The 14,647-nt window shown below is 50.3% G+C and overlaps 2 protein-coding genes across 2 annotated transcripts; both read right to left on the reverse strand.

Annotated features, from left to right (window-relative positions):
* Positions 1-8,368: 8,368 nt before the first annotated feature.
* HMPREF1120_02308 (uncharacterized protein) lies at positions 8,369-8,647 on the reverse strand (the record flags this gene model as incomplete). The annotated part of the gene is made up of 1 exon (XM_009156346.1): positions 8,369-8,647. The coding sequence occupies one exon, from the start codon at positions 8,645-8,647 to the stop codon at positions 8,369-8,371; it is 279 nt and encodes a 92-aa protein (XP_009154594.1).
* A 4,861-nt stretch (positions 8,648-13,508) lies between these two features.
* HMPREF1120_02309 (uncharacterized protein) lies at positions 13,509-13,742 on the reverse strand (the record flags this gene model as incomplete). Its single annotated transcript, XM_009156347.1, has 1 exon — positions 13,509-13,742. One exon carries the CDS (start codon positions 13,740-13,742, stop codon positions 13,509-13,511), a length of 234 nt encoding a protein of 77 aa, XP_009154595.1.
* Positions 13,743-14,647: the final 905 nt, after the last annotated feature.

Below are 14,647 nucleotides of genomic sequence, written 5' to 3' on the forward strand. Positions count from 1 at the left end.
CTCAACAAAGTGATGAAGGGGATTCTCAAACAGATAACAGTCGGACTAACCGACGACCACACCAAAAAAACACGCTCTTTGCTTCTTGTGACCTTAGTGACAGATTTGTCTTCGGAAATTCGGTCCATCGATCTCTCTTCCCAAGAAATATATACCTTCATATCATTGAGATGGTAAATACCATTCGTTCACCGGTCCTGCCTGACTAATATACCAAGGCGAATGGCCCGGGGATACTTATGGTATATAAGGCCACCAGATCCCGATGGCGGTCGAGTATTTGTCGGTAAGGAGGAGATTCGCCGGTGGGAATGGACTAGAAATTATCGAGGTCAGCTTCATTTTTGACGAGAGACACATCGAAAATACCTTTCCACCACGAAAACGAGACCAACATTTTGTTTTGACGTTTGTCTTTCCGACCCCACGCCAAAAGCGAGCGCTATCCGAAAAAAAGAGTCAGTTCCAGTATCTCGGAGAGAATGAGGGGTGCTTCGAAAGCAACGAAGACTTACTGTAAGAGTTCTTTTTTGGTTGAGTGGGAGTTTGTCAGGGGCCGCTCAACACTTCCAAGGCCGGTCGTTCGCCAAATTTTTGCGCGCTTTCTTTTTTTTTTTCGAGTCAGCTGCGGCCTTTTCTGAGCCCATCTTCGAAACTTACTTGAGAGCTGCAGATGCACTGTCAAGCGGCATAGTCGGAGTCAATTCTTCGCAGTGCGCTTCATTTTTTTTTGGAGGGAGGGCCCTCAGGATTCGAAACTTATTTTGCCGCAGCGGATGCGTGAGGATCTGGCATGTTTGGGGTGAGATTTTTCGATGACCGCTTCCGTTTGTCGAAGAGGGCGTCTCAATATCAGGGTCTGATATCGACTGCGCCGGACTGAGCGGCCAAGACTCGCGTGAGGATGGCAGCTTTTTTTTCGATCCGAGGTTCGAAAACCCTGAGAGTCCAGGTTAGTATATGAATGGCCGGCCCTGACTAGGCTGCAGCCTAAACCCTAAAGCCCTATAACCACTGGTCACATGTGTTGAGGACGCAGACGTGCCAGATCTTCTGAACCTGCGTGTGGCCAATACGATGGACCCGACCGATGATTTGAATGAGCTGGTTGAAGTTATCTGGGGGGTCCAGGATTAAGATCTTGTGATAACCGCGCTGAAGATTCAATCCGAGTGCCGCGCTTCGTATGTTTGCTATCATGATAGGCACCGCGTTGGTTGTGTTATTGAACCGCTCCACTAACCCGTCCTTCTCCGACGTGGAGAGTCGTGGTAGGAGATTTGAACACGGGATGCCCAAATTCTTCATAAAGGATTAGCACTTTGATATTCGAGACCAAAACAGCTTTCTGATCGTCGACCGCAATGAAATGTAGCTTTTCAGATGCGAAGGGGCAGGGCCGTAGTGATTGCAGGGGCGATAGTCGGTTGTCTGTGGATCCATGAGGACAAACCCCGAGAGCCCGATCGTGCTTCAAGTAGTGCCATGGAGTTTATGGTAGTCTCTGTAACCAACTTTGTCTCAAGTTTGGTATTGTCGGAAGAGTTCCTTCAGTCCTTTCATACCGCCAGAACCTGTGATGGGGTCACTAATTCCCGCTTCAAGTATGTCCGTGAGCTGGAGTTCGCGTCAACCAACGGAGACTTGGAAGGATGCCTCAGTAACACAGTATCTTCCTTTTCCGTGTTGTTCGTCCTATTCTTCAAGTTCCTGTGCAAAGGTGGGTGTGAGTTTTTCGCGTGTTTTATGCACCACCAGGCTCATGGTAACGGCTGTATAAGCTCATTTCAACAAGTTGAAGAACCAAAAGCCCCCAGCACATCATTTGTTGGTCGTCTGCTTTTCCCCATCACAGTCACCTCAATGGACCAGCAAGGTCTTGCTACTGAGCGATTCGACCATCAAATACCATGGTTTCTCGTTGTATTTCGGTTTGCATGTGCACATCCTGCAGCTCGGCTTCTGAAAAGAGACTGGAATATCAAAATTGAGCCGGTGAATATGGAGGTCCTACCTTCGCGTTTGACCGGAACGTCATCTTTCCAATGCATTTTCCCCATACCCTATGCATTTGCTGCAAAGATACCTTCGCCTTTTTGGCCTTTCTTCGCTCCTCGTCGAGGTTGTTGATTTTTCCGCGGTCAGGTCGGCCGGGAACTCATTGAGAGGCAGGCCCTCGTTGATGGAAAGGTCTGTACAACATCCATGATATGGCAGGCTCTCACGAGGCCAGGGACATATCGTTGGCATATAATAGTCCTTTTGGCTGATCATCGCCCAGAGGTAAAGGGTGAAAACTGTTTCCAGTAGCAGAAACAGGTAGCGAAGCCTATATCGGTTGCAAGTAGGCAGGAGAGGTATCCAGGCGAGCAGGCCCTTGTGTACCATAGTATCCCCATCATTGAGTGATTTTTCGACATGATGGGGGATGACTGATGAATTTGTTTCGGTTTCGACTCTCCAACCATATTCACAGAATTGAAATCTTCTCCACACAGTATGATGGTGTAGCATTCTTCCAGCTCATTGCGTGGTAATGCCGCTGATGATACAGATTCCTGGGAATTCAGGTCCTATCTTCGAGCTTGTTGAGCCAACTCCCCTGAATTGTATTGGAGCAAGCTCACTTGCCTGACTCCGCAGACTTGTTGCAACATCGATTCTTTTGTGGCAATATGTACGGTGTACCATTCATGTCGTCCACCCATGAAATTCGCCTGTTGGACTATATATATACATATATATGACCCGGAACGTATCGATAACACGAAAACATGCAGAGCCGTCTGATGTTTGCGAATAGTTGCTGCTGATTTTGGAATGAATTGACTGGATCAAGCCCATTCCCAAGCAGCAACTTTAGCTTATGCTTGGACAGGTGTCGTGAGGCGCAGGTATCATTCTTTCGCTGTCCTTGGCCGTTTACCTCATTCTTACTGTCTGTATCGTTGTATGCACTCACCACTCGCATTAAGCAAGACTTCGGATGCCCGTCGCTCTGCTTCCAATTAGTTGGGTATAGGTGCAAACACATAGGAGCCATACCAATTGGCAGTTCCAACCAGTGCAACCACTCCTCCAACAGGATATTGAATGTCAAAGGGAATGCTGCGTTCTCTCGATTTCACCACAATCGCGTCCCTCTCATCAGGCGGTCGCTAGGCCGGTCGTCTGTGCAAGCATATAACTTGTCGGACCGAACAAACTTGACTGAGTTGACCCTGCATGCCGCCTTCCTTTGCATCTTTCGTGCATACTTCGGTATATTCGCATTACTCGAGTTATGGATAGAACCTTCGAAGATGCCTTCGAGCAGTGCAGGTAGAGTTTTAGCAGGAGGCAAGCTGGTAAGCTTGTGATCCTTCAGATCAGTCAATTTGATCACTGCTTGCCTTGACCATGGTGATTCCCTTGTACCTGCTGATCTGCCAGAAACGCCTCTTGTGAATCAAGTAGGACTTGGAAAGACAACCAGAAGTCCAGAAGTTGGTCAGTTTCCCAACAGATAGAGGGAAAGATCCGACTTCCACGCCTGGAGAATGTGTGTTCAAGCTCCAGCGGCTCATGTCGTACCTAATGTAATCAAGTGCTGCGCATTGTGAAAATTGTTATTGATCAAATCGCCACCTTCAAGGGTTGACTTGATTGATCAACGACGTCGCATTGCCGTTCATCATTCAACCACACGTCGGCAAGGAAGTTCAAAGAACGCTGTGGAATGTCGTTGCCTTCGGTCACCCAGCAAATCTCGTCTCCACCCGACCCGTTCTCTTGAGTCAATGCTGCCGCCGGCCTGTTCTCTTGCTGGTTGTGTGCAACCAAATAACCCCCGTGCAGCTATTAACCGCTCAACAACCAATGCAGGCGGCAGAACACGAGCGTACAGCTAGAAGCGAAAATGGAACAAATCTTTGCTCTTATCGGTACGCTTCTGAGTGACAAGTTCGCCATAAACCAGGCTTCTCCGCCTTTGCCTATGCCACCCAAGAGATGCTGTGTGACAACATACGTCGCATTGGTATTGAGCGGTCCGCAGATGGTACTGAGATTGTTAGTACAATCAATAGTGAGTATGTAGCTGACCTTGCAAATTGTCAACGCTCTCGAGTCTTGACAATTCATCTCCCTCCGGGCTTTTGAGGGCGCTTTTTGACATTCTTCCAATATCTGCCGAGGGATTGCTTCACGTATTTTTGACACTGTTCGTGATGTTCCATGCGGATTTCCCGAGCCATAAGGCGATTTTCCCGCTTTCCGGAATCGTTATTGAGCAATTGCTTCTGGTATCCGCAACTGCTGTCGATACGGGAGATATCGGGTGACATACGGTCCTGTCTGAGTGAGAGAACGTGCGAACAACCTGCACCAGTCCGACGATCCAGCAACGAGAGGCTGTATTGATTCTGAAAGAAAGCCGTGTCCTCTGTAGTACGATCCTTTCTCGCCAGAAGTGGAAACTGCTTGTTATCCCCATGGAGACCTTAACATAAGGCTCTGGTGCCAATCTTGCTGCCACTCGCCCTCGGGCTGCATCGAATGCCTGCTTGCTGCCACGAGCCACGAGGTACACAAACACGCTTGACCGCCTTCCAAATCAACCACCGCTGGCCAAACAATACGATCTCCAAATCTTCCTTGAGCGAGACCATATATGGACCGGCTCGTGCTCAATTCTCTGTGTAACTGTCTGCTCGTGAAGGCGATGGTATTGCCATGGCCGGAGCCGCTAGAGGACTCAGGACTGGTGAGTCTAAAAACCAGAAAGGCCTGGCAGCCTGTGAGCTAGCTCCAATTCAAATTCAAGACGGAGTCGCCTTTGATGATACACAAATGCGCATACTCCGGTTTCTTGAGCAGCATTCCGTCTCGCATTGTCAAGAACATACAGGAGGTATTGCGCGCTGTAGAAGCAAATGATGGCCATTCCCATGTCTGGAAACTTATTTATATAACCGATGGCAAAGTTGAGAGACAAACATGCCATAGTATCGTTATATTTGGAGTTAGATGGGATGATGATAGTCGCTCTGGCCTTTTCAGATAGCGTATGGCTTTTGAGGTGATAAGGTGGAGACTGGAGTCGCTGCCATCCTGGTGGAAATGGAAACCGCTGGCGGCATGTGAGGTAGGCCGGTGGGCCAGTGTCGTTCAAAATCGTAGAACAAAGGAGATCATTAGCCGTTCCTGTTTCCTACATGTCGTACAGCAAGAAATACACTGCAGCTCCAAACTTTTCCTTGTTGTAATTCTCGATGTCCACGAGTCGGGACCGAACCGATGTTTCTGTGACAGACTTATAGTCTGTGAGTTTTCCTTGGTAGGCGACCATATTCAATCGTTTGGCGCTGTTCGGAGCCATGCGGCACTCTTCACTGAGGAAAGCTCGGGATGTCATAGACAAGTCGAACTGCTCTAGGATAGAATTATGTCTCACTTCTTACAACGTTCTGATTTCTCTTGGGGCTCTGGGATGTCCTATTCCCACCATTCGTGTCTGCAACGACATTTCCATCTGTGTACGGAATCGTACTTTATGCATGATTCCCTATACGGGGTTTGGTGTAACTGGTTGGAGTCTCCAACCATGACCTCCTTGCATTGTAATAACATCCTTTGATGCTCAAGATCTCGATCTCTGCGACCCTCGAGGCTTCGTCAACGATAGCCATCGAGATTCTGTTGAAAACAGATACTTTTCATCCACAAGGTAATGCCAGGTCGTGTCGGAGAGCGTCTGCAAAGAACACAAAACCCGGGCAATCGGTAAGATGAATATCGTTTAGTTGACTTCGAGCCATCGTCTCGCGCCACTTGCTTCTGCCACACCTGCTCGGACTACGTGGTTGCCGCGAGCCAGCATGAACCCGACACGATCTCAGGACCCATTTTTTGGGATGCCGGCAACAAATAATTCGATTTTTTTGTGCCAGGTCACGGTGTTGACTGCAGGCGCTGGGTCGAGAGGGCATCGCTCCCTCCCGGCTTCGTAGTGACTGAACAGCGGGTGAGCAGAATTTTGGCGATGGATGGCCGTGATTGCACCGTTAAACTTTGTCAAGAATGTATGATTGCGTGGCAACAGTCGGCAGAGGGATACCGGCCATGGTCCATGATCTCTGGCTGTACCGCGGCACTCTGTCTTCGAGGTGTCGTGCATACCACGGCTGCGTTTGTTGAGATTGGACCTCATGTTTAAGTTGTCGACTAGGCATATTGACCGCATGTTGTTGCTGTTCTTCAGGAATTGCAAATGCCTGGTATTGCTGTCGTGTAGACCTCTTCTGTAACAGGGATCTGGCGGACCCTCTCAGCCGAAGTAACGGTGCAGCACCGGCAGCAGACAGGCGATCGCTCCCCCCACTTTGGTTCCCGCGTAATGGAACCCTAAGAAAAGCATTGAGTTGGTACTCCTTTGACTTCTGAGGAGCCTGTGGCGCAGGCGCTGAGGCGCGTAAGTGGACGACAAGTTCAAGTGCCGATGTCCGGGAACAAACACATTGGCCAGACGGGCGCCTTCGGTTTTTGAGGGTCCAGAGAAGAACTCAGAAGTGCCCAACTGGTGATAGGGTCGATCTCCTCCTTCTTCCAGTGCACAATCATCAGCTTGAGCTGTTCCATCCATCCTCGACGGCGCCACGGCGCAACTTCGGAGAGGAGAACAGCAATATGCTCCCGCGAGCCTCAAGGGGACATCAACCATGAGCCGGAGCACGAAGATAGACTATATATATATGCGCATTTGCCGCTCCTCAGTTTTCTCTGGCTGCGTCCAATTTCCAAGTTCGAGTAAGGATCACGTCGGTGAGCCCCGTTCCCATAATTCCTCCAACACCGACGATAAATCAGATAATTCATATGCTGCTCGGGGACGTTCATGCTTCGATGTTGTCGAAACGACTAGCACAGCTTTACCCGGATATGATATGGGTTTTGACCGCGCCAATCTGTCATTCAATAGGTGTTGAAATTGGTGTATGTCCTTGATCTTCTCTGAAACTCGTCACCCCCTTCGTCCTCCGACAACACGACAACATGGTCGGAATCAATTCGTGCAAAGGATCAACGGGACGCACGATCGCGCCACTTATAGTTCCCACAGGCTCCACCGAAGTGTCCTGGTGCGAGAACGAGATCGGTGAAGGGTAATAGCCAACCACGATATTGTACGCGGCATCTGGTGCGTAGGATAGCCCGCGACGTTACCAAAATACCCTTTATGTAGCCGGCCAGTGCCAGCCGAGCTTAGTAGGACGGATGGACATACGTACAAAAGAGAACGCCCATGCCAGCCATGGCAAGGACCGAGTCAGGTTGAACCTGGACAAGAGCCAGGGCGGCCCGGCGGTAGCGGCCTGGACCCAGTTCCAGGAGTGAGGGCGAGATTATTGTTGTTGTCATTGGCAGAACGCCAACACTAAATCGATTGCGTTGAATTGAGCGGCGATCGTTGCTTTCTTGTAGTCGAGAATAGAAACTCCAATGCGTTGACGGCGCTCGGTCATACGTATACCATTGCCGAGGCTCAAACTCCAACCGTCGAAGACACCGCTGACAAGGCAATTTGTGGAAATGCTTCTGTACCGCTGCTTTTGTGGAAGTCGGAAGTCAGAGGTGATAAGGTGGAATGTGAGCTTCAACGCTTATGTACAGCTGGTAACTGGGAATCAAACATTGTGACAGCGGCATAGCCGCACCCGAGACGGGTATGCCAAAGGCCTAGTCTTGCTCCTCCTTCATAGGAGGGCTCGCACGCTCGTCAAATCCCTCGAAGACATCGTCGTCTTAACCCGCATCTGACTCCTCGTCAGATAAAATGATAATCGGATTCCGGCCGTGGAACGCTGTAGAGCTTGTTAGCATGTCGTATACAAGTCTCTTAGAAATCAATATATACGAGGAGCCAACCGACTCGGAGTCGGGGTAGGAGGGGATGAAAATCTCAGTAACCGGCGAGTTGTAGGCGAGGCTATAAGAGAAGGCGCAGTTGCTTCAGCCATCAGAGAACGAACTATTGGCGCGTTCGGAGTTGAGGCTAAACGGGGGGCGGCAGGAGCACGGAGGGGGGTTAATGGCGACGCAGGCAGAGGATCGTCATTGGCTTTGGCGTGAATCTACCCAGCTACACGCATCTCCAGATGCAGGGCGTGAGCGGCGGCGCGAACTTCGGCATGACCCTCGCCGGTTCGCAGGGCCTCCTCGTCCTGTTGTCTTGCCTTCTCGGTCTTCCCTCGTCTCCTGTAGTAACAGGTTTCGTCGGGGTGATTGGCCTTGCAGTGATATCTGAGCCAGATGGGAAGTCAATTCTGCAATCCGAGAAGGTTCCTTGACGGTGGTAAGCTGGACGTTCTCCGTGATTGGGCTGTAGGTATTAATCCCGGGCTGTACTGGCAAGGGCTCTGGTGATTCGCGGGTTGAAGGTATTCGGCTCGAGGCCTTCGTCTTTAATGGCGGCCTTAATCAAGAGGTACTGTTCTTGTGGTCCCTCAATCCATGCACGCATGGCATGGCCCAGGGCCTGGATCATGCCGAGTGAGCCATTCCTCAGGTTCGAGAGGAAATTGAAACTGTACGCGCGTTGGCTCTGCCCTGCTTTCTTCACGATTGCCGCTGATCTTTCATCTTTGCCGTTGGAAACCACAAACTTCATCTGAAACAGCTGGGTCATCCGTCAATGACCAAACTCCAAGCGCCAGAATAATTCTTCTGTCGGGTTTGTTCGTACTCCATTTTCTGCCGGATTCAACACCACCATGGTGTGGTTGCTGGGCCGTGTGGGAGTTCTAACTTGTGGTTCTTTAGAAACAAATTGTTTCTAAGCAGAAAGAGTTTTGGCTGGTGAGATCGGAGTTTCCGGGCTGGACGCAGCGTTTCGAACCTTCGAACAGCTCTGCACAACCACATATCTTGACAGCCACTCAGTATTGCTGTCGTTTCTTCGAGTCCAGAGAAGAAGACCCTCGACATAAAGATCCGTGATCATCTCTGTGCATGTATGGAAGATGATGGTGAACAGAGAAAACAGCCCCCAGGAGGAGGGTAGAAGCCACGGGCACGCGGTATCTGGCCAAGTTGCTAACCGGGGCAGGGAATCCACCAGAGCATGCCGACGTGTTCAATGCGGTAAGCCCATATCGCTGTCTCTTGAGTAAAGTGCGCCGAGGTGCTCCTTGCTGAGAGGTTGAAGCCGGGCTTCCCTTTTCGACAGTTTGAACTCTTCGGATATATGTGTATATATGCACCTGTCAACAGACCCCGGCTCGACACCGAGTAAGAAGAAAGGGACGCCGATTGTGGGGGCGATATGCCTCATAGACCTGTTGATGTCTTCGCTCGTTGTCCGGTCCGTCTTCACTTGGTACTCGAATGCTCGTACCGGATCAGCATTCCGCGTAAAAGATAGGACAAGAGCGCCAAATTTGGTTCGAACTTCATTGTCGGCGTGGCGATCCTCCGACTTTCTGGCCCCGATACTACCCTTTCTTGCCTGCCTGCTGCCCCCTTTCACGAAGCAGCTATTCATTATCATTTTTGATCATGAAAGAGGATTTTGAAGTCTGGATTCATGTACCATTCTGGTGCATTTGCTCTGATGACAGCATGCATGAGGCCCAGTATTATTGCAACGCGGTCCACAGACAGAAAGTCCTCGTCATCATGGATGGTGGTGTCATACTGAAAGTGTGTGCAACCCCGGAATCGAGAGCCAGAGGGGTCATTGTAGACCCAGAATGGCCATAAGATGACAGCGTTCAAGCGATCTTGTAAATCTGTATATACTTGTGTATGCACGTGTAGTTGTTGAAAGATATTGATATGCAGGCTCCAGGTTGTCAGATTTCGGTAAGCGGTCACGTCCACCCTCGTGTTGAGTCCACCCTGGTGTTTTTAAGCGCTTGCAATGACTCCAGTATCAAGGCGAAGGCATCGATTCGTCGGATGGAGGTGTATCAAATTAACAAGAGGGAAAATGCCGCCTGGACATAAATGGGGGTTTCGAGTTAATCTCTGCTGCCAATAGTGGAATGAGACCAATGCCGAATGCCTGGATCAGGTCGTACACCGTTGACAAGGGAGAGGCTCCTGCGCATTGAATTCGTGCACTGCGCTGCCTCAGGGAATTCTTGTTTGTGCACATTTTGGCGTGACACAGCGAAATCAGCACATAATTGGATGGTCAGGGTGTGTGCAAGTCCTGTACCAATAGCTCTTAAGACGACATCAGTGGCGTTAAGGGCACAGGCCCTGCTTGTGAAAATAGACGGTTGCTGCTCGCTCACCGCCATGTATCGGAGCACGAGGTCAGGAAGTGGAGAGGAGTTTCTGGTCAATCCTTCCTTCCATCAAGCAACAGAAGCGGTGTTTTGCCAGTTCTTGACAGCAGTCCTCAGCGATTTCTTTTCATCCGTACTTAGTTGTGGGTTTCCCTGCCAGAGACAGTTCGATGGTGAGTATGTCCGAGTTGCAGAAGACGACTCACCAAGCTCATTTTCACTCCGCTCAAAAAAGCCCATTGCCAGCCGATGAAAAACACCCCCAGATGGCAACTTTAATTGGGACTTCTCAGGTCGGCGGCGTTGTCAAGCCAAGCGTGCAAAGCCTTACCACAGCTGCACCGCACCCAGTGTTGTTGAGTGCTTCGACAACACAACGACACTGTAAAGTTAACGACGGCTTCCTGCTCGATTGACGCTGGTTGGATTGGACTCCCGTGCAAGGCTCTCCTGCGATTTAACGTGTCCCGCAGCTAATCAAGAATCTCAACCCAAACCTGTGCTCGGAGTCGTATATCAGCCCATTGTCTCCCCTCTTGCGATCAGAAAAGCAGGAGCAGCGGCCGATGCAGCCGAGCTTGCTTGTGAAGGAGATAAAAGAGCATCCAGGCCTTTCCCACACAGCGTGGCCCAGTAGGTCGAACCATGTTTCGAAGGTCTGGCTGTCACTTGCCCGCTCCAGTATTGCAATTGTCGCATTTTGTGGCCTTGAGCTTATTCTCCGGCCAGATTGCCCATTGTCCCTAGGGCTTTGTCCGATTAACTTGTTGCTTTTCAGGCTCCCAGGGTTTCGCGTCCTGCAACTGCCATGGCTTCATTATCATAACACACCACGTTGGCTGGTGCCACGGCTCCACGCCGTTCAGGTTTCGCTGAAGAGGAGTTAACACTGATCGCACGCTCATGGGCAGTGCTATACAGTGGCAATATACAATATTAGCCTTCCATTCATTTCCCAGATACTCCCAGAGAGCAATTAGATGACCATTCATGTCGGTATGTGTCTCCATGAGTGACGAAAGACTGATTCTTTAGCCTCAACCAAGGAGTGGTTATCGTTTTAGCCAGCTGTTCCAATGAGCCGTTGTCCGTGCTAATATATCCGTAGCATGACCAGCAGTAAGCAGGCACATCATACATTTTCTGGCATTGTGCCTGACGGATTAGCTGCAGTGACCGCACACTAGTTGTGCAACTTGCGTACGAGTGCTGGAAAGTCATGGCGTTCTCGCCCTGGCCGCCATCCTCTTTCCGATTTCGGGGTCGTGCTCCATGGGGCAATGTGTGTGTGAGACTGCTTGGAGCAGACTCCCCCACACTGGCCTCCTTTCTTCCGATGGCACCTTGCAGTACAACAGTGCGCACAGTTGGCATCTTTTTTCGTCGTCATCGAAGAAACGAGAAACCCAGTGTAACGAAGTCGGCAACTTACAACATCTTCACCCTCGTGTATGTCCACTGGGGCCACATGCCGCCTGGACGTGATTGCAAGGCAGAAGATATCATATATCTTGTCCCAGGGACACTGACAAGCAACTTCAGGGGTCGTTCCAAAGCCCCACCAGTCTCATAAAGACACTGTAACAGGGATGCTCGACACTCCTCACCAGTCACTCATTTCCACAGCCTGCGGAACGGCCGGTATGCCATCCAACCTGTTGAATGCACGGGAGGTTGTGCGTTATGGTGAAGCCTTCTTCAAAATTCCTTTCGACATGACCGGGTACCACAGATGATCTTTTTCCGGGGCAAATTCTTGGATCTCGGTCACCAATTCTTCTCAAGATGCCAACAAGAGAATCTGTCCCGCTGCCGATGTAGATTCTCGGCCGACATTCGGGAGGGAAAAGTGTCATGATGTAAACGGCCCATAGCCGCAGGGCAGTAGAAGGGCCATATTGAATGGCCTGGGTATTCAAATTTCAAACTTTAGGGCTTCGAGCAGACCAGGAGCAATTTCCACTTGGCAGAGCAGGGCAGCATGTTCGTTCGGGAACATGAAATCCCAGCAGTTCGGCTAGTGTGTGCGTCGGGAAGGCCTAATCCAGCCTGTATACCAGATGACCTTTGTACTGTCGTCCCTCACAACCGTATTCCGCTCAATCAAATCAGCCTTGATGGTTGCAGCAAGCCAGCAGGAACGTGGCACCATTTCAGGGCCCATCTTCTTAGCAATGCCTGCCACGAACAACTCGATCTTCTTATGCCAGGTGACTGTGTTGACTTCGGTCACCGATCCGAGAGGGCAGTGGACCTTCCCGGCTTCGCATTGACCAAACATTGGGTGAGAAGGACTGATATCTTTCTTTAGCCTCTCACTCTTTCCATCAATGGCCTGGTAGTTTTGGGCAATCTTGATGACTTTATTCGTCAGCCTCTGGGTCTCGATGATGCTGTGTAATACTGTCTTTGATCGACCAGCGACAGCTTTTCGGGATGTTGAGGTCATGTATCAAGTCACAACTCTGATCCAAAATTTCGACTGTGTTGTGGCCGGAGGCAAGGTCACAATCAAGAAAGCATCAAGTCCCATAATTCCCGGAAGTACATGCGGACCCCGGCATAGTAGAAGATTATTAGTCGGAATCTTGACGTTAGGGACAACGACACCTCTAACGTCAGAGGCAAAACACTCTGTCTGCGAGACCTTTCGCTTGCGAAGAAGCCAGCCGGAATCCAGTAGATCCCCAGTAGGGACCAATACATGTTCCGAAAGAGCCCAAACTCGTCGATAAAGCACATAAATGGCATGGAAACGGAGTCTGGCTCACTGAAGAAGTCGAGTATGCAGTTCCTCGTGTAGTGTTCCACCACCAGTGCATAAGCTAACCAACTCCACGCCTGTCAGATCTTCATAGTGTTTGGACCACACTCAAACCCGCCGGCGAGTCGAGGGTCTTTCAAAATTTCAGAATAGTATCCACATCCTGCCTGCATTTCAGAGTGGAACTCGTTTAGAAACTCGCTCCATCTGGCTTGCCAGCGGTTCCGTAACTTTGTTGACATAAAGTATTCGAGTGAGCAGTGGTCCGCAAGCACCTCACGCGCATGCATGGCCTGGATCCACTTCCGCCCTTGTCAGTCTCCACTCTGCAAACGCCCTCATTATCGCCAACACTTCCTTGTCGTATATTTCGTAGTTGCATTCAGCCAGGCACATCTTCAGAAAGCAGGAGATGATAGGCCATAATGTGAATTTAGCCATCCACTAGGCTAGGCCGCAACTCATCCTAAACCCTAAACCCTAGCCTTCGTGGGGGTGGCCACGATGTCCGGCGCCTTATAGTCACTTTCGATTGTGTCTTCTGGAGCAGGGGCGACAGCCTTGGGAGGGGGGGGCAATTGTTTCAGCATGGCGGCCCGGGCATCCTCCGTGATGGGAAGGCCAAGGCGGGACAGCACCTGTAGCCGAGTGGTGGTGATGCCTCCCGGCTCGGTGTTCAATGCATCAGGGTCAGCTAAGAACGACATTATAAACAAATGTTCATTTTGGATAGAGATCTCACCAGATGGATGCTGGCAAGCGCGTTAGGGGGGTCGTATTCCAAAGAGCACAATCGGAAATCCTGGGAGAACGGCAGCACGTAGGTTTGATGAAAACGCAAGAGTGGAATTGCCGGTTGTGCCATGATAGATATATGCAATGTAGCATCATTCCTGTGACTTCTACCTCCATTACTTGTATTGGCGCGTAATGGAGGTAAGCATCTTTTCAGCAGGCGCCGGCACACGCCCTAGGAAAAACATGGTGCCAGCGACCACTCGAGTCTCCAAGGATATTGTTGATATATAATATATTTGGCAGTGGCGGCGAAAGACTGGTTGGTAGGTGGGTGAGTTGGTGTGAGAAGCATGTGCCATGTCTGATTTTGGCATCTTGTTGCGCCGGGCTTTCCACGCTGATCCCAATACTCGTCAAGGAGCTCTTGAGTAACATTTTCGGGCTGAGGATCAGATCTTTGAGCATCTGACATTTTTCTTGGTCAACGTAGGACAGCCTCAGCTGGATGATTCGGTTCTGGTCTGGATGGCGAAGCGAGGCCATAAAGACCAGAAGTTTTCGGTCGACATCTTCATCTCAGACGAGGGCAGGAAGACCCGTATCCTGCCCCAATTTGATATTGACCACATCCTAGCCATTTTCTTTCCTCCCAGGTGCAACAATCCAGTCTACCTGTTAGATTTCTTCCTTTGCGCTGATTTTGCTCTTGCCTCTGCCCTTTGACTTGGGCTTCTTTGGCTTCAGTTCGCGGCTCCGCATTACCATGACCTGCTCCACTGAGATCCGTCCGCTTTTCCACAACCTCTGCAACACTAGCGGTGAGAAGTGTTTCGAGAAGTAGCGTAGTGCTTTCGCCGATCAGTAAACGGAAGTC

This window comes from Exophiala dermatitidis (genome assembly GCF_000230625.1).
Source record: "Exophiala dermatitidis NIH/UT8656 unplaced genomic scaffold supercont1.2, whole genome shotgun sequence".
NCBI classification, from domain to species: domain Eukaryota; kingdom Fungi; phylum Ascomycota; class Eurotiomycetes; order Chaetothyriales; family Herpotrichiellaceae; genus Exophiala; species Exophiala dermatitidis.